The following is a 21,139-nucleotide window of genomic DNA, read 5'->3' as shown; positions in this document are numbered from 1 at the left end:
CCCAAGTTCTTCATGGCTAATTCCCTATCGGTAAGTATTACCCTACAAGTGATGTTAAAACATCCTTTGTCTTAGCAGGATTTTCAAAAGAAATAACACTGAACTACTTCTGCTACCTAGGTTACTTATCACATTTTTAACCTTCATTTTAAATAATTCCAACAGAGATTAAAGAGTATTTCCTTGAATGGCACAGTTTTAGGTACCTGCTATTTTTAAATACAGTATATATATATATTTGTTTATAAATAACTGTGTAACCAGAAGATTGCACTCAGAAAATTACAAAATGATCTTCCAACATGTTTGCAGCATGAAGTCTAACTGGATAGAGTGCTCTAGCTTTCCATGCAACAGTACATAGCAGATGCTTCCAATTTCTGGTTTTCTTTCAGCTTTTAAGAATGTGTTCACACAACCATTCTTCGAATTCCACACTCACAGCAAAACTTCGCCCATTCCACTGGATACTTTGTTCCACATTCATGGCAGAACTTTGATAACTGTACTGGTGAATTTCCTTCACTGCTTTTTGAGCTTCCTCCATTGACTGAGGATGGGCATCCTCCACCGTCACACCCAATTTTACTGTCAGACCTGTAAATTCCCAGGTAAAGAACATTCTCTGTAAGTCAGTTCAGTGTAACTTGATATAAAATTATTCTAATCCTTGCAATGAATTACAGCTATTGTCACTGTCATGTTCATGCTTAAACTGCCTATTTACAGTGGTATATCTTATAGCTCTACCCAGACTCCCCTATATATCTTCAAGTACCCACCTTTCCTGCAAGAAAACAAAAAATACTGAATTTTGAAGAGCAAGATGAAATATTTGATTCACTAGTCAGATTAACTGGAGTGTTTGAAAACTTAAAACTTAGCTTGTCAAAATGAGAAAGGCTAAAACAGCAGCTGTCATCAGCCTACCCTTTAAAAGGGCAGGCAACAGACAATTTGGGTACTTGACATGCAGATTTCATTTTATTTTTAAGGAAAGAATATTCACTTAGTTTTTCAACAGCTCCTAAGAGGCTTTTGACATTTCTAACATGGTCCCCTGTGCACATCTGAGACAGCTGGTGGCAGGGGTGTGCTGTTAGATGATAAGTATGCAAAATATATTGGGTATCTTAAATATGCCAAATAATATTGACCATGAGTTGTTATTAACTGCAGAGAACAATATTTTCCCAACTGCTTTTGTAGTAAGTAATTGCCTTTAAAGAAGGTTCTATTGATGACAAAATCCACAATGTTATAAGTTACCTTGAGTAAATGTCTGAATTGCTGGTTTTTCTTCTGTTTGTTAAAGCACCTGTGCTCATGGTTCTTGCCACACCAGGAGGGGTTGATGTCCGGGTTTTTGTTGCACCTCTAAAATAGAATAAATATCTGGTGATTTATATGCACACACAGAAAAGCATACAAGAAAATGCATTTACAAATTAAATATGTATGTATTTTATAAAAAGAGTTAACAATCTACACATTAATTAACTGTATGAAAAATAAGTAATTTCCTACCAAGAACAGACAGAAGAGCTTTGGCATAAATTTGCATGGTTTGAACTGAGTATAACTTGAATCTTACAATGACAAGCTAAACCAAACAGCAATTGCTTTCCTGTTTGTGTGTTTCAACAGCTAACGGACCAAAACACAGGTAGATCCTGCACTACTGGTTGTTTAATGCGTTCTAATATCTACCTTGTCAGACTACAAGTCACTTTTTAAGACTGGCAGGGCTGTCAGAGAAATAGAGAGCAGCTGACTGCAGGTATTAACAGTTTAAGACCTGTAGAAAGGGTACCATATTCTCAATACTTTGTGACCAATATGAAGTGAGTCAGAAGACCTTTTTGTTCATAGCCACAGACTTTATTTAGGATACATCTTAGATAATGCTGTAGATCCTCTTTCTTCAAAGAGCAGGAGGAGAGGAAAGAAAGTGCCTCCAGCTGGGCATCAGGGCCTCTTTTTTTCTAGCCTGTCGCAGTGTTCTTAAAGTTGGCTCACATAAAATATGACCAGTGAAAGCTGCTTTCCTCCAGACTCACAGGTTTTATGGGAAGCCAGTATACAATGAATAGCACAGTCCAAAATAGATAACATCTCACTGCTTACTTTAAATGAGAAACATCAGAATCCCCTGAAAAATCTGAGTAGCACTAAGAAAAAGAAATAGGAAGGGGCATCCTTTTATCATTAGTGACCAAGTTTTCATCACTGCTCAAAAGAATTACCATTCACTAGGATTTCTTCTTCTTGGGCAAGTCTTCAGTGACTACGACATCTTGTGCATGACCCATCAAGCTTTTCTATTCTCACTCTTGAACATCAATGCACACATGAATTTAAGTTGGGACTGGTTCATGGACATGAAAACAAGACTCTATGAAAAAAATTAGTTGTTAAGAGCTCATTCACCAACAAAAAAACCCTAAATGGGTTTGGTTTTTTCTCCTCCCTTTAGATAAACCTAACCGCTCCTTTCAGAATTATCAACAACCTGGGTTTGGTTTGGTTTTCAAACTATATATAAGGAAATGCATTCAATGCATTCCAGTAACTTCAAATGCAACACTGACACAACTGAGAAACATGCAATAACTCTTGAATTTTAGACATGTTGCATAAAACATTTCTTCCTTCACATCATGAGCATAGGCTAAAGATGAATTTTCAGCTTCTTCTATCACTTAAACCAGTGGAAAAGTGATCAAATGATTAAGCACAAAGGCGGAAATTCGGAATTAAATTTGAGATCAAATAAAGTGAAATTATATCTAACTAAAGTATTCAAGTTCAACAAGAATGGCTTGTACATGCAACAGGTAGAGTGGAATGATCAAAGATTCTGGCTCACTGGGTGGAACACTAACCTTCTCCATTAGTTTTCCTATCTGCCCTCTTATTTAGCAAGGAGATTCTAAAGATGGATTTACTTTAAAAAATAGACTGAAAAGCACTACATGAGTTATAGCAGAATTAAAACTCATTAAAAGTTATGGAAATCTTTCAGAAGTTAGAGAATTCCAAGATAAAAGTTCTATAAGTAACCTAAATTACACTGCTACCAGTATGCACAACAGTACAGACGCTAAATACGCTATCTTGTGTTATTTCCCCAATCTCATTTTACAGTGAACTTCTGCTTATAATTGAGTAAAATTCATTAAAGCTCAATAATGGAAATAACATACTGGACTGTTACTTGTTATTGAAGCTAGAAAAGCATATTAGAAAAATTCAACTGTACACACAGAAACAGTATGGATCATCATGGATCAGGGATGATCAGACAATGATGCAAAGAACAGAATGGTGTCTCAATTCCTGTTTCAACAGCTCCAAGTAACTTAAAAAAATTTTGTAAAAAGTATTACTGACTCAGTTTTCTCTGGATTTTTGCCTTGGGACCAACAGAGTACCTTTTCAAAACTAACAGCATTGACTTCTTAAAACTGAAGTCTCTTCAGGGTGTACTTTGAATCAATCAGTTTTGAACATAATGTTACAAGTCCTATGTATTTGGAATTGACATGAAGAACAGTCCATTCTTCTTTCCTTTATGTCAACTGTTCAGTTTTCTAAAACACGTATCATATTCCCCCATCCCACTAGGTACTCTGAAAATCCATATGATGGTTTCATACCAAGTGTATACTAAAGAAATTTCATATAAATCAGTGTCTTAAAAACATTATTTGCATCGCGTCTAGTATAGCATTCAGGCCATTGACTTAAACAGGGCGAGGTGGGTGGGGAGGAAATTGAGATACTGAAAAGCCACATTCAAAGTACATTCTTCACCCTGCCCATTGAGGGAAGCAAAGTCCATGAACAGATAAAACATCACTCATTAAAAGCTTATCCGGATATCTTCATACCAAAACGTTTAAACAGTTTTTTGCATAATTTCTGCAGTCTTTTTTCCTAAATTAGTTTTATAAAAATACAGGATAAAACCCATCCAAATATATTTTCAGACTATAAATTTTAACATGAGTCTTATATTTAACTGCAATTAACTGCAACCTCCCCTGCTTGAGCAGGGAAATTGGACCAGGTGATTCACCATGGTCTCTTCCAACTTAACCCATTCCATGAGTTCTGACATTTTTGATAAGTAAATCAAAACAAATAGCAGGTTACCACTGCCTACAACTTTATCCAGCCCAAATCTAGACACATAATTAACATCAGGTTTCAAGTATGTTTGGTGACAAATCTTGAAATTGCATATTTAAGTAGCAATCTGATCTCTAGAGACAGATGTCTTCCAATTAAGTAAGATATCCTTGATTATCTCAACTTCTGCCTCCACAGCTTGGTTTCTTCTGATCTGTCCCATCTCTGCCCTTTCTATTTACTTGTTCACTTCTAGGTTTTTTTCCTGTTTGGTTGGATTTTTAATTTTATTTTTAAAAAAAGCTATATAAATCCCTGCTCTGAGTTTTATCACCTGAAGTATCAATAGAGCCTGAAAGCAGATGAGGCTGTGCACCAAATTCACTTGTAACTCTTAAAATCTGGACATACCTTTAAAGATATTTACTATGCATTCTCAATTTCAAAAGAAATAAGATTGAAGGTGACTTCCCTTCCTAAAGGAGTTCATGTTGCACATCTAGTTCAATTACCACTGCTTGCAAAATTAAAAACTGAAAGAAATTTGTAGAAGCAGCTTGTCTTTTTCTATTTATGCATCGATGATTTGGTTAGATTTTACCTTAAAACGCTGAAAAATATCAAGCTTGCTTCCTAGACAGGGTGTTTTCAGGTGCTCTTGACAGCTGTCACTGTCACCTAACAACAGCTGACAGCTCTGTGCAAAGTCATAAATAAATCTCTGATGACTAATGGCATGCGTCCCAAAGTCCAGAAACCTCTGCCATAAACTGCAACCATACACAGTGCTGTGCTGAATTTAAGAATATCTAGGAACTAGTAGCATTTGTTGAATGCTGTTACCATAATCTCCTGCAAGGAAGGCAGATTTAATTCACAAACTCAGTGTACATTTGAGTAAGAACAACAGGGATGTTATGAAGAGCAGTTATTCTGCTCTTACATACTGTGTACATAAAAATCAAATCACTGCTCAATGGGTAAGGGCTATTGTTATAAAGTTTTACCACTTTCAGTAACTCACTAAGCCAAATTTTCAACATTTTAATCATGTATTACAAAATGAAAAACTGACCTAATGTTTGATGATGCACAGGATTCATAACCTCAACCAGACAAAAATATAAGAAAACTAAAATCCTGTTTGTCTAAAAAGAGCTCCCTCTCCTTTCATTGCTTTTGCTCCTTCAAATAGAAAACAAAGTTCAAATATTCTGTCCCTGCCTCAAAGATACTACAGCTTCGGTTACACTGTGAAGAGAGTTAGACATATTTCTACTCCCTTAAAGCATTACATCCCATGCATGTGCTGCATAATACATTAGTAATTTCTCTCTTGCAATATGCTTTAGGGCATAGTTTATGAAAACCCAGCCCATTTGAATTTGGCATCTTCCAAATTATATCAAAGGCTTAACTACAACATAGTATCTAGTCCCTTTTTAAAAGATTAGAGTAATTGTAATAGTCTTTCCTTCCAGACTTAGATCTTATAAACATTTCAGAATATTCAGAAGTCTCTATACGGGACAAGTTGGACTTATCAAAAGACTCTACCTTTCATTACAAAGTCTGCCTTTCTCACATTTTTGGGACATCACAGCTACCTTACAGATGTAGGACATAACTACATTTGCCTTGCAGGCAAATGTTTTATGATAAAGGAATTTTATTCTCCTAAGGGCAAATGTTTATCTATCAGGCTTAAATGCTTTGTATCATACAACTCAGTTTTACCTCAGATTTAGAAAGGTAAAAGTTCGTTACTATGAGTCCATTATCAATAACAGAAGAAATCAAATCTGAGGAAAATCTTCATCTTTCCTGTCCTACTATGAAGCTGTTTACCTCTGAAACAGATAGTGATACTAATTATATATACTTTTCTCCCATTGCATTTATATTGAAGACACACTGGGCATCGGATGTCTGTCAAGGTCACACTTTTCTGCTTAGGAGGAACATTTCTGCAAAACAGATAAACCACACTGATTTGTAATACTTACTTCTTTATTGGCAACAACTCATTTGGTCTTTTGATGGTACTGTCTGTTTTTGTGTCAGTGTCATAAAACCTTTGCACATCTCTTCCAGTTCGCAGTGGTGGGCCTAATTTGTCCATCTTACTACTAAAATATATAAAGGGGCACTCATAAGGAGATTGCTAGATTGCTATTCAAGTTATTGCAAAAAAAAAAATTAAATCCTCACAATTAAATATTTATATTACCAAAGAAATCCCATTGATTGAAAAAAATGTACAAATTAGACTTTAATTATCCAGCAAACAAAAGGGTTCTTCTTGCTTTAGTGAGGAGAGGTTTTCATAGATTTATATTAGGATTAGGTTTTCAATGCATTTCTTAACTTTTTTTAAAACAAAACAAAAAAACCCCAAACCCCTAATTCCAGGTATCCTCACAATCTGCACAACATATTCACATTTGGTCTCTTTTAGGAATAGCTTTCATAATGTCAAACATCACATCTAGAACAGCAAGCTCAAAATAACAAATTTATTAAGAGGTTAGAAAAAAGAGATTATGTAAGAACAAACTTCCTCAACTTTAGAATTAGCAGGAAGGAAAATTTTTCCTTTTTCACTTTTTTTTTTGGTAAAGGCTGACTGTTGTGCCTAGAGAACAACATGCCAGAGGAAATCCTGAAAGCAAACCAACTTTGCTTAATAACAAAAAATCTACTCACCATAGACAACACTATATACAGAGGCAATACTTTAATATTTTTTTACTATTATGGATAACATTTCCAAACCAAAAAGAATAAACAAAAAATTGAATTTTAAAAGCATTTAAAAATAAAGCAACCAACAAAACAGAAAAAGCCCCAACATCCCTCCTTCATATCCTCATAAGGAAAACTAGCTTTTCAGAATTCACAATTTGTATGAGAAAAATTAGATCTTCAAGTAAAGTTCTGCATTTTTATCATCTTAAATCATTAAGTAAAACCTACAATAAGCCCATTATATCTCCACCCCACCTCAATAATGTAATCAAAGTTTCTTCTCAAAAAAAAGCTCAATAACTTCAACCTTAACTGGAAAATTATTACACTGAGAGTATTGCTATTGATCTTTCTGAAATGCAAGAAAAAATAAGGAAACCAACCAAGCAAAACAGAAGGAATGCTTCAGTAGCTGGAGCTTAACTCTTCTCTACAAGGAAAAAACCCCAAGCAAACCCAACAAAACACACGCTTATACCCAGAGAAATAATTTCTCAAAATTACTGTGCACTTTTCTGATTGTTGTTGTACAACCCTAATAAACTATAGTGCCAGGAAAATTACACAGAATTATAATTGCTGTCAAGGAAACATTATTTTCAATATAGCTTTTAATACATATAAAAAAATTCCAAACAAAATCCACACAAGAGCTGTTGGGAATCTCCAACACACACATCATACTACCTTTCATACTCCTTCTACAATAAAATCATATCAAAGGCTCAGAACCTATAAAGCTTGCAACACGATTTGTTTTCTTGGGAAGTTTCTGGTGTGAATCTTGTAATCTACATTACAGCTCTAAAGCATCAGAGGAACTGTCCCCATAAGGACCAAAAATTCAACAATGCTAAGTGATACTCATTCATTCTGCAGTCAGCAGGGAACACTGACATTTCAGTCCTGACAATTTTGCCCCAAATAATGCAGGCTGTAAGATAAGCTCCCCTAGAGTTCCTTTCCCCACTCCTCCTCCCAGACAGATGTTCTAGTTCAAACTAATTAACTCAAGAAATGCTTAATCAATTCCTGTTTGACCCAATACATACACTTGGCATACTTCCCAAGGAACTGAGAAGCAAGACTGAGGTCTTGGATGCTGCAAGACACATACTCTAACCTAACATGACTTTCTCAGTTATTTTTGAACCTTGAATAAATTATCAGCATAATCTGTGAACTCCAGGCACCTACACAGAGTAGACTATGGAAGACAATAACCAAGAAACAGTCATGATACTGACAAAATAAAGAACTCTTAATATTCTTTCACAGTAAACAAAACCATAATCCCAAAGCTGACAGCCCTTTCAAGTTCTAATGAAAAAAACCATAATCATAAGATTCTTCTGAAATGCAAAGACAACTGCTCATTTATCCTGATTTCACTGAACAAAACTCTGTATAAAAAGCTATTCTAAAAAGATAATGTTTTTAAAGGCTACAAATGCTGTGTGGCAGATATGTAAGTGGAATTTAAAATTTACTGATACTGGTCTGGTGTGCCATTCATATTGTGTTTCAGTTGTAAGACAGCACTGGATGTGTCACTACAGACATGATTCCCAGGAGGCATAACTTTGACCAGCTTAACATTAAATACCATGTTTTATCCCCAAAATAAAATACAAATTACAAATTAACTTCTAAGGTTCATGTCATATTAAAAAAAAAAAAAAAAAAGATGTAATTTTTCAACTCCAAGTTTAAAAAAAAACACCAAACAAAACTGTTCATAAATGAAACATGCATGGATAATTAATCTGTACAAGCAAAAGATCCCTGGCTGGCCACAAACAGTAGTGTCAAGTTCTGCTATGCAGAACAGTTTGCAAGTGGGTGTGGAGTTTGCGTACTTGTTTAGCCTTAGGTTAGGAAGAACCTACCTAATATTTTCTCCTGAAGATGTGATTATTTCTGACAGCTTACAAGAACTGCCCTCCCCCTTAAGAAACATAAGGCAGTGCTAACCTGTCTACTATTATGAAATATCTATCAAACCTGGGTTCACAACATAATTCACTATCCAATTATAAGCCTAACAACAATTTATGTAGAATTAATTTCCTTTTTCTCAGTTTCTCAGTATCTAAAAGATAAAAATATATTTTTATCCAAGTGAATGAAGTTTCTCCTACTGACTCCAATACAGTCACACACTACTCTTGCACTCTCACTTCCTTCTCTAGCACTCAGAAGTTGCTACACATCCAATAAATAACTTACTCTGTCCAGGAAGAAAAAACCTCTCAGAGCAGAACTCAGCTGACACATCCTGAACTACACATACAAAGTAAGCCTCGCTAATGCTAACCTGGCTTACGCTGATGATGCTGTGGTGTGGTCTTTACTTGGGGAGCAGAAAAGGAGAATTTAAATTTAAAAATGAAAACCATATAGTAAAAATTACTTACAATAAGGAAGGTCATAAAAATAAAAATTCAGCCTGCAATACTGTATCTGAACTTATATGAAATTCAGTTGAAGAACCTTTGCTTTGCAGAACAGAACCCCTCGAGACGCAGCTCGATTGAGGCTCCGCGCTGGACACCAGGGCAGGAGGAGCTGCTCGGCTGTCCCAGCCCTCCGGCAGCGGCTCAGCAGCGCCACCCGCAGGGCGAGAGCGAACCGCGCAGTGCATGCCGACCCTGCGGGTCAGACCACCCGCGACCTGCACGTGTTAACCCAGGCTGGCCCCTGGATCCGCCTGCACAGTCACTTCTTGCCCGTTTGCACATCCATCACAGAGAACAGGCACCAACGACTCTACAGAAAGCATCACTATCTGATTTAATCACCCCCTCCAGCATACATATAATTCAGCCGTGATATTGCACAATGTAATTGTCATTCTACTATGAAGCCTCTCTGATAATACCTCTCTGCCAAATCTGGAATTACAACAATCTAGGCAAAAAAGGAAGGTTTCACACTTAAGTAATACATTTAAAAAGTCCTAAAGTTACAGTATTCCTGAGTGTGAACTGCAGGAATTTGTTTCTTACAACAAAAACTGGAATTTAATCTGGTCAAAAAATGTGTGTAGGCTCTCAAATATTTGCCAAGGCAAAAAGAAAACGTGATTGCTTAATACTCCATTTAAAAGACTGCCCTTGAAATAATCCACCTGCAACACTGCATGGTAAATTGGTTCACTAACAACTGAGAAACATGACATTATCTTACAGCATAAGCTCTGTCTGACTTAGGTACACAGCTCAGGATCCCACATCTCATGCTATGGCTTGCCATTTTATTGGTCAAAACATCTTGTTTCATGCTAATGAATGTTACTTTTAAAAGCTCTTTTATTTTAGAAAATAATTCCAGCTGCAATTAGCTATAGCCTAAATCATAAAATGTTTTAATGTTCAAAATCTGTGCCACTACAGTACTAAGTATTCTCACTCTGACATAGGACATTGACTGTTAGCATCTGAGGCCCTATTCTGATAAAATTTTGTAGGTATTTCAACAGGACCTGACACATTTTCCTCTCACAACCCAATATTAAGGTCAAAGTTGAGATGATTAAGGTGAAAGTTGTCACCAATGATCGATATGAGGCACCTAACTCTTCCATATTGTAAGGAACCTTCCATGTTTTAAGCTCCTATGCCTCTTTGCTTCAACAAAACTCCTGACAAATTTGTTCCCAGACGTGAGCACAACACAGCTAAAAAAAGAATTGCTAGGTCTCAGGTATAACACTTAAGAAAGAGACGCATTTAACAGCCACCTGTGAGAAGACTGGTTAGTAGGAGCAGCAAATATCCTAAGAACTAGTTGGCAAACAGAAGAAAATGAGGTTTTTTAGAGCAGAGAAGTGAGGAGGGCTTCAGGTAGAAATGCACTCATCGCATCCGTACCCTTAAAAACTGGAAATTGTGTAGGCAATTGAGGTTATAAGCCAAGCTAACATTTATTGCCTCCCAGCAGACATCATTATCTGAGAGCTATGCCAACCAGAAGCCATCTATTTGTGCTTAGCAGAATGCATAAACAGAGAGAACTTGGGCAAACATCTCCCCAGCTGCTATTTGGCCTGGTCACACCACAGTTTTTCCTCCAAGCAACAGAAAAGAAAATGGAAGACTATAGAAAACAAAGTCCAGCGAGCAATGATGGAAACCTGCCAGACTTACTATGCCAAAACACAGAGATGCTGTGAGCTGGTGGAGAACTGATGAGGATGGTTTAGCAAAAAGGTAAGCTGGGCCCCTTGCTTATCTCGCACCAGGCTCAAGCAAGGCATAACAATTGAATGATGCCTGGAGTGAAGCAGAGGCCTCACAGCCTAAGGTTGTCTCAGCGAAGCACAGGAGAACACCCAGGCCTCTGTACCAGCCATCAGCCTCACTCCCCCTCATCCATGCATAACAGACCTTTGTTATAAACCTGGTCCTTTGGGAAGATAAGGACGTGCAGTTTTAACATGCTGACAGAAGTGATGTCACTTGGCCTTCACTGCTCCCTCAGCCTGGTGGAGGAGGATACTAAAGTGTTATGGTTCTGTGCTGCCTTTGTTCTAACAGTGAGTCATATAACTCCATCGAATCAAAGGTATCCAAAGATACTCATTATGCCACATTTACACATTAACAAATGCACCCACTAGTATGAAAATGAGAAAACAGTTGCCCCCACACCACCTAGGACAACAGCAACTGGTAACCAAGTATTTTTGCCTATAGTGATACCTCCATTTTTTCCAAAAAGTGTAAAATTGATACTTGAAATCCCCCATTTTCAGAGTATGAGAACATGACCTTACTATGTGGACAAGTCGATGTGCTTGCTCATCGCTCCCTCACACCTCAAAGTAGGGATGCCTCTTTGGTAAGATTTGTACCCCCCAATGTGTCAGAGTATACCTGGGAATACTTGGACATAGCACTACACACTTCTGTTTTGCAGATCTAGTGCATTTACTGCCAGCAATCTAACAAGAATCAATAACTTACTGCTTCAATAAACAACAATATTTGTGAATCTGTGATTGGGAAAGTTCTTACCAAACTCAACCAGACCTACAGTGCCTAACTAGTTACAATCAGAAATTAAGCCCAGCTGCACCCAGCCCCTCTGATCTCTAAGTAAAAGCTGGAACACAAGGGGGTTTCTCTTCCGACAAATTGTACACACCTATTGCGACAGCGACTGACTGGTAAAATTAAAGAGAACTTCCTAAGAAGGGATGATATTGTCACAACCGGCTTGAAGTCTGTGATAGAAGCCTCTTTCTTTTATTTCCATGAATTGCAGGAAATCATGCCTAATGTTTACTTCTTTTTTAAGCCCCTTCACTTTTACAAGGAAAAAAATTCATAGCTCCCACCACTTATGCATATTCCACAATTTTTAATCTTCTTTATATCTATTTTTATCACTTGACCTCCTTTGCTGTTACTTTAACTTGAGGAAAATGCATATTTGCCTTCTCAAATGTTCCTTAAACATTATGTTTATAAATAAAGGATAAATTCAAAACATGGCACTTCTGAAGCTCCCAGGAAAAAAACCAAAGAGCAAGTGAAACAGACCACAGAGACTTCTATAACCAGCACAACATAAACATGAAATAAAGCACAAATGGTAACATTAAATAGAAACTTACCCTGCTTGTGCATTCACCATTCCCTGTGAGTTTTTATGAGCTGGTGATAAGGTCTGAATTTTGCTCCCACTGGATCCAGATGAAGACAGTGCTTTACTTGAAGAGGCACCTTGCAGTGGAAAGCAAGCATGGAAATACAAGAAAATGTAAGATTTTGCTGCTCAAACAACACAATTCATTACATTTAATTGTAAAATGCAAAATAAGAGTTTTAGAAATACAAAGATATGAGCAAGTGTCAAGATACTAGGAAAAAGCAAACGTTTCCAGACATTTACAGAAAACATGCAGTTGAGACATAATGTTTTATTCTAATAAAAAAAATAGACCTCAATTATTTTCTTCAGAAGGTGAAAGGAAAGAAATATCAATGTAGAAACAGAACATGTTTAATATCCGATGGTCTCTGAATCCCAAATTAGACCACTGTTTGCACAATTATAATATACACAGCTTGACTATGTATTTTCAGCAATTCATGACCGTATTCAGCATACAAATTAGTTACAGAATTAAGTATCAGAAAAATGCTTACTTTTTGAGAGATCAAATAAGAGATCAGTATTTGATACAATTATGCATTACTACACAGAATTATTCTGCAGATTCAATTCAGAAAACAAATTCACCTGACAGATAAACCAGAAGAGAATCCTACGCACTCAAGGGTCTAGTCAGACAGATGCCGACTGGTGCCCCTTCCAACTTTAAGTGAGCTTTTACAAACCACTGGATCAAGTAAACAAAAAACTTTACTGCATAGTTTGAGAACTAATATTTAGAAAGGAAATGGGAAAATCCGTAACATTCATTTCGTACCTACAACAGTTTTGCTGACTCCACTTGGCTGTGGTAAGCGTGATGACAGTGATGGTGTTGATCCTACAGAAGGCATCTTCTTAACTGCAGCAGGTTTGTACTGTAACAAAATACAACCTAGAAATTTAAGCAATTAAATCAAGCTATCTATGTAACATGATAGGTAGTTATTTCAGGTACTGTGGGAGAACAGGCGATGATTTCCTACTAGATAAACTGTTTCTGGTATGGGAACATGCAAATAGTTTCTGCTAGTCTGCTTTCTTACACATACAGATGACACTAGTATAAAACATTCTCTAATACAGTGGTTTGGTTTGTTGTTTAACTGTATGTCTCTCACTTTTTCTATACCTTTTATCATCTTTGTCCGTAGCTGTCTCATGAAATTGAGATTATCATCTCATTACCAGTTAATTTAAAAAAGAAGATTAAAAGGGCAGAATAATTTTTGTGTTTCAAATCTAAACCTTACTTTCACCTGTGTGGCCTGGAGCAGTCCCAGCACCGATTCAGAATACGGCGCAAGAATCACTAAGTAACTGCTTGTGTCTAACTCTTCATAGGTTCCAGATAAAAGGAGCATTACCACCAAATGAAAACACACAAACACTTTAAAATTCGTTGTTTCCTTAATACACCTGAATCCCTCTAAAGCCTCAAATTCGACAAAATATGGCTGTCAGTTGTCCTGTAGTCATACACCTTTGTTTGTCCCCTTAAGGAACAGTCTTGAAGTGGATTCAGAAAACAAGCACAACAGAAATTCAGATTCCTTTACAAAACTGCATCTCTACTTCCTGCTGCTACCTTTGCCTGTCATTTTCACATTTCTGAATTACATTTACGACTGGTTTTGGTTTTGCAACTGCTGCCATCTGATTTATGGATCTCAGTAGCTCTTGTAAGCTCAGAAGCTTCATCCACGCTTAGTGTCTAATTTCAGTCTCGTGCTAATAATAAAATTACAGAATGAAATAGTTAATTGCATTTAGAAGCAACAGACTATTCAACAAGCTTTATTTGATGTTGAATGCAAGCTACAGGTTCAGACAAACGTAAGCTCACCTGTGTTCGAGTAGGAAGCTTCCCTTTGGTATCGGCTGCCAATTTCCCCTTATTAGTAATACGTGCTGCTTGCTCCTTACAGAAATTGATGTGTCTGTCAGCTGCATTTTCATTAAACCTCCTCTGACAATATGGACACTGAATGTAATCTTAAAAACATAAAAACCTAACATTAATAATGTGTTTCAAAGCCTTTCAAAGACCAGCCCTTCCCCTAGAGCAAATTACGGCCTCTTGAATCTGAAAATGAAATACAGATTGCTGGGGAAAAGGATATTGTCTACATGTACCACAAAAGATGCTCCTTGTTTGATGAATAAGAATGGCTGAAGATCAGAAACAGCCTCAGCAAAATCAGAAACACTTTGATATTCTGCAGAGAAGGTAGCCAAAGAGGTATAAGGACATAGCAGGGATATCAGTTGAAAGGAAGTAAACAAGAGGCTACACAAACAAACAAGCAAACAAGTATCACACACAGTTCAGGTTGTTCAAGATATGAAAATACATTAAAACCTTTCACACACAAATAAACAAAGACAACAAAATATGTTTCCTCTGGCAATTTTGAAAGGACTGAGAAATACGAGCTGCAATACGGGAAAGGATAATTTAAGAATCAGAAATTTAGCAGTAAAATAATGAGGAGAAATCCAGCCAAAATTTGGAGATATTTCTGCAAAAGAGGGTAATTGGTGGCTGTATTACTTTTCAAGATTAATTTGGTCACATCATACAGTATTACATGCAGGAAATAGTATTACACTGGGGAAAAAGCAGGCTACGCAAATGTTTAAATTAAAAGGTACATAATTTGTAGGCTGGAAATATACTGCCCCTGGAAAGTAAAATGTTTGGACTGCACTTCAAATAGATATTTCAGTGTCTAGAGATACTGACACTGAATTATCCCAGATTACAGTATTCAAACCCATGTAAACATCAGCTTCAGAAAAGCTTGACATGGACAAAGCAGGTTAAATCAGTATGTTTCTAGGTCATTATGTATCAAAGAAAAAGAGGAAAGATTCAACAGTGACTGCCTCCAAAATTACAGTTATGTATTTTAAAATCTATTGGATTACATGTTACTACTCAAAACACAGTACATCTGCCTTAGAGTTATCCCTTTAAAAATTAACAAACAATTTTCATGTAATGGCTACCAAACCATGAACTGTGACCCAACAAGTGTGAGCAAAGGACACAGGAAGAACACAGAGAACTGACAGCATGGGAATCTTATGTGGTAACAACAATGATTTTTTATTTATTTTACATATACTCTGCTACTGTCAGAATACTCAAACATCAACTATATCTTACAAGACAAAACCTCAGAAACAGAACAACTATAGTATCTATGCAGTCAAACCAAGATTGGTCCAAAGAAAGTAAAAAGTAGTAATAAAAAAAGTTTGAAAAAGCAAAATAGATGAATAAAGCAGCTATGAAAGCCCCTAGATAATAAGCCATTTCTGGTTGTCACACAGAAAACCGATAAAGCCCACAAATATAAAATGTATTAGTAGAGGATGAATGTGCACTGCTTTAAGAATCAGGGATTCTATCTTCACCCTTTTGCATAATGCTTAGTATCAGTCAGACACGTGGCTATCTGGAAGTACTGCTCATACTGTTCGCAAGAACTGCTAGGATTCAGTGTAAGCTTTATAAAATAAAAATGAATCAAAATAAGAGAGCAGTATACATATGCAGTCAAGTTCAGTGCAAATGGGGTGACTTAAGGTCCTTCTTAACATCAAGAGGCTATGTCACACTTCCTCTAAGGAAAAGCTGGAAAAGGAGATCAAAGAAGCAGCAACACTGCTTATTTGCAAGCTCAAAGTCCTCAGTGAAGTAGGAAATAAGAGTACAAGACTCTTTCCTTGAAAAGAGATTAGCTGCCTGTTAGAAATAGGCATGCCAAAGACACAGCTGAGCAGAAGAGGATGGATACACCCCATGATACCACATATAATTTGCCCTCTCTCCTACATGTAAAGTGGAAAAGGAGCAATAGTATCTATACCTAATCTATTTGTGAGAAGAGAATTCACTGATCGTTTTGTACACCTTCTCCTCATTCCTGGATACCTCCTCCTAAGTCTTACCCACTGCAGCAGGATGAAGCCAGGAGACTAAAACCACCAAAACCAAACTTGGAAAAAGTAAAAAATGGAAGGAACAGAACCAGTATCTTCCCTTTACCTCCTATCTGTTTTCAAGCAGGGTGAATAAACTACAGCCTTCATTTCTAACTCATTTTCAGCCTCTGGAACCAAGGAAGCACCATTTTAGTAGCTTTCCAAGTTAAATTTAGTTCTGGGCTTCTCTGCTTGTAATTTAGAACCTATACAACTAGATTATTAATCATTCTTTCCCTGATTGGGCCTTATGATTCCTATCCACAGCATTAGCTATTGGCTTCACTTTACTTTAAAATGTATATGGCTTTTCAATACTCTGTGTACAGAATGCTGAATAATATGACTTCACTTCTTACAGTGAAGGCACAATTAAAATCCTAATACTGGACTTGTATTTCCTGTAGAGAAACAAGATAGGGACCACTTTACATCCTCACTTGACCACAGACAGGCAGAAGCAAACACATGCTTTTTTCCATTTTTCTCAATCTTTCTGAAATAGCCATTGAACTGATCAACGGTTTAGCTCTTAGGACAAGAGGAAGAAATATATTTTCCAACCACCTATCACAACCCAGAAGTTAAATGAAAGGTGTATTTCCTTCTCACTCACATCAGACTGCTTCAACACTTCACCCACTCTCAGTTCTGAAGGCACCCAAGGACTGTCACTCCCTTGTTAACACAAATTCCACACATCTCATACACAAAATGTCCACCACATGAGGAAGGATCACAGGCACTCTAAAGCAAATACTGCATACATGAAACTAATGTGAATTCAGCAAGAAATGGGAGAGGTTACATTTGAAGAACATGTTCTATGTGCATTCCCACAAGGTAAGTATGTTGTGGGTGTCACCTAATTACAAAGGTAGTCTGCTCTTTCTGAGCAGTTCCACTGTTGTGGACACAAACAAGGTATTGAAACAATTTGTTCAGCCTATGGTTCCCTTCTTTGCATGCTGATTCTCATAGAAAACACAGATAAAAAGATAAATCACAGAGGCCTGGCTTGCAATGGAAATGCATTTTCTAAGTGTCCTGGTCTTTGCTTCTTTCTCTTGTTCTGTGTGTGCAGTAATGTCATGAACTGATGCACTAAGATGAATAAGAATCATAGAATCAACCAGGTTGGAAAAGACCTCCCCTGGCAGAACTTGAGTTTGTGCCCTCATGTCCCACTGCTAGTTGCCTGGGAGAAGAGACCAACCCCCACCTGACTACAACCTCCTTTCAGGGAGTTGTAGAGGAAGATAAGGTCTCTTCTGAGCCTCCTCCTCTCCAGGCTAAACAACCCCAGCTCCCTCAGCCTCTCCTCATGGCACTTGGGCTCGAGTCCCTTCGCCAGCCTTGTTGCTCTTCTCTGGACCCGCTCCAGCACCACAATATCTCTCCTGAACTGAGGGGCCCAGAACTGCACAGAGTACTCAAGGTGTGGCCTCACCAGCACCGAGTACAGGGGCAGAATCACCTCCCTGGTCCTGTTTAACCACGCTGTTCCTGATACAGGCCAGGATAGCATTGGCCTTCTTGGCCACCTGAGTACACTGCTGGCTCATGTTCAGCTTTCTGTCTATCTAAACTCCCAGGTCCCTTTCTGCCTGGCTGCTCTCCAGCCACTCTGTCCCCAGCCTGTAGTGCTGCATGGTCAGACAGTAGTGAGCTACAACTATCTTTTGACACATTAAAAACGAAGTCATGAGCTTTGAAAGCTATACAGGATGCGAGTCAGCAAGACCCACATTCACAAACTGCATGGGGGAAAATACAACAGACATCTTCAAGAACTTGCTAATATTGTATTCCAACAAATTCCTTTTAAATTCCATTTTTACAAATTAAGTTTAAAAAAAAAAAGTCCAAGGAACTTGACTGTTTTACATACCAGGGTCATATGATGGTGGAGGTGGTGGAGGGAGTTTTCCACCATCTTTAAGATTAAGTCCTTTGGCTGCTCGTATAGTTGCTATAAATTCTTCATGCTTTCGTCTCCAGTTGGAAGGTTTTTTGGGAGGTTCTGGCTAAGAAGAAAAAAGAAAGCTTTGTGTGTTTGAAGTTCTTACTCAAGTATGTGCCTTATTTTGGTACACAACATCATAGTTACATCTTACTTCCAGATCCTAGTTGATCTAATTATCACGAATTTCCAGCAGAAACAAGCCTTATTATAATGCATACATAGTTTTCTTAAAATGTACATATCCAGAGTAAATTATAACATACTCGTGGCTTAAGAGGTTTTACTGTGGGAATGTCAGTTCCTTCTGCTCTCTGTCGGCTGGAATCGAATGTCTTCCTTTTCTTGGCAGAAGTTTTTTGGCAAATAGGTCCATGCTTTTTCTACAAGCAGAAGAAAACTATAAGGAGAATACAGAACTTGGTTTTGAAAACATGTTATTAACATGTTATTCTCTCTCTTTTGATATAACAATCAGCAAAAAGGCACAACTCTTAATGAATAAGACCAGACTGTTTTCACTCCAACATTTATGCCAGCCATTACCTTTAAAACAGAACCACGAGATTCACAAATGTGTATATGTGGTCACAAAAACACAGGCAATGATGAAGGAAAGTAGGAGGGATCTATATTTGCTCCGTGCACATAGAAACTGATAGTAGGTAGGCAGAATTTGCATTGAGTGGCAAGACAAATCAGAAGTATCTGGAATTCATATTCGTATTTAAAGACAGAACAATTTCTATCTACACTGGAGAACAGAGTCTTTTGAAGATGGGCAACAAAACACTCCATTTACTAGCTGAGACTGTAAGCTAGGACTTAAGGCTTCAGAGGCAAGGATTGATTCTGTGACCCAAGCATGTATTTCAGAAGGTGGTAGGATCTTAAAATAAAATTAACCTCCTTCTAAGGAGCTTTGCAACTGAGACAACTGGAATCAGTAATTATTGTAGAGGGGGACAACTCCACACAAACCCCCACCAAAACAAAGCATCTAGATCTACTTTATTTAGCTAAAGTGACCACTGCTTAACATTCATATCAGCTTCTCAGATCTAAAAGCCAATAATGCTCATATCACTTACCAGTGCTGCTGGAAAGAAAGTCCTTCCACAAATTTTACATGGCAACAGATCTCCAGTTTGCACTGCAACCTCACCTTAAAAAAACCAACATAATTCCGTAAGAAAATTTGGTAGAAAACTTGGTTGTAACTGTAAAAATGTTTTTTTGCACTGTGCAGAGACTATGTAGATGAAAAATGTAAAGGTACAGAAGTCCTTAGGTGTATTTGGAAGCACTCAGGCCCAGTAACATGTCAGCATCAATTCTTATCATTTACAATATGCAAAAATGCACCTTTAAAAGGACACCTACTTGTCAATATGCAAATGACAAATCCACTTTAAGTCCTAATGATAGTACACACCAAGAATTTTGACATTTCATGGTATTTGTGTCTTTGGAAGAGATCACCTGTTATAGTATCAAATATAAGACACATCATTTCTTTTTATCCACTAAGTTACGTTTCACTTTCTCTTGCAAAGAAAAAAAGTCTTTAATGCTATTTTTACTATATATTTATTCAGATTATTACTGATGCTTTACAAAAGCTTTCTGATGCTGCTGTTTCAACACTGCTAACAAAAATATACACGGCATACTGGACATACCACAGATTCACAGAACCAGAGAAAAGACCAATAAATCAAAGTATCCAAGTCTGTGTAAGCAAATATATTCACATAGTATGCATTATGCAATGGAGTTGTGGCAGAGAGAAAAATCCCCAGAGTTTACCAACAACGGGCATCTCTTGCACCTAGTACTGTACTGGAGGCACGCAGGGATAGTTTTACATCATATACATCAAGAAAGAGGCAGTAAGTTTGGACTGAGACTTGCTGTATGCTTTCTCTTTACTCGTATGACTACTGCAGACAATACAACTGCCTCTATTTATATCATGTTAAAATAAAACCACTTTGAATTGACTTGTATTTTAGGGAAAGCAGTGGTTTAAACTAACAAAGGTATTAATATATCAATGTTCAATAATTTCATCAGCTTTTATTCCCAGTGGAAAACTATTTTCCATCTAAACATGAGTAAGTGTAGGGACAGTCCTAAAAAAAACAAAAAAAAAAAAAAAACAACCCCAAAAAAAAAAAAAAAACCAAAAAAAAAACCCAAAAAAAACCCCACACCAAAAAAAAAAAAAAAGCCATTTAACAAAATATTTCATAGCAACAAACATAGATTTGGGCAGTCACAGTTCCCATTGAAAACCTTTCTTTCTCAAAGATTAAAACTGAGTGAGATTTCTAGTACCAATACGCAACTACTGTCTATTTCTGTCCCTTTCAATTACTTAAAGGAAATGAATCATCACTAAGTATGTTTAATGTATTAGTTGTATGAACATACTACAGAGCATAACCCATTTTAAGAATCATAAATCATATGAAAAGCATTGTGCAGTTTAAACCATTTATGCTCATACCTTTAATTAATTTATATACCTTTTCCATGTAGACATGAATAGGCCCTCGTCATAGCACAGCAGGACTGCACTAAAAGTAACCAGCTGAGTTTTACAGCTGAAGCCATAATCAAGCTTCCTTTTGTGCC

At 37.1% G+C, this 21,139-nt stretch overlaps 1 protein-coding gene across 1 annotated transcript; it reads right to left on the bottom strand.

Moving 5' to 3' along the window:
• Positions 1-410: 410 nt before the first annotated feature.
• On the bottom strand, positions 411-19,664 carry ZC2HC1A (zinc finger, C2HC-type containing 1A; the record flags this gene model as incomplete). The annotated part of the gene is made up of 8 exons (XM_009082958.1): positions 411-597; positions 1,270-1,377; positions 12,503-12,611; positions 13,322-13,421; positions 14,390-14,538; positions 18,428-18,563; positions 18,766-18,882; positions 19,591-19,664. Coding segments are annotated over 8 exons (980 nt in total), but the record flags the coding sequence as incomplete, so codon positions are not given.
• Positions 19,665-21,139: the final 1,475 nt, after the last annotated feature.

This window comes from Acanthisitta chloris, unplaced genomic scaffold, assembly GCF_000695815.1.
Source record: "Acanthisitta chloris isolate BGI_N310 unplaced genomic scaffold, ASM69581v1 scaffold11669, whole genome shotgun sequence".
Taxonomy (NCBI): Eukaryota; Metazoa; Chordata; class Aves; order Passeriformes; family Acanthisittidae; genus Acanthisitta; species Acanthisitta chloris.
The sequence above is the reverse complement of the archived record's forward strand: the minus strand, read 5'-3'. Positions and strand labels throughout refer to the sequence as shown.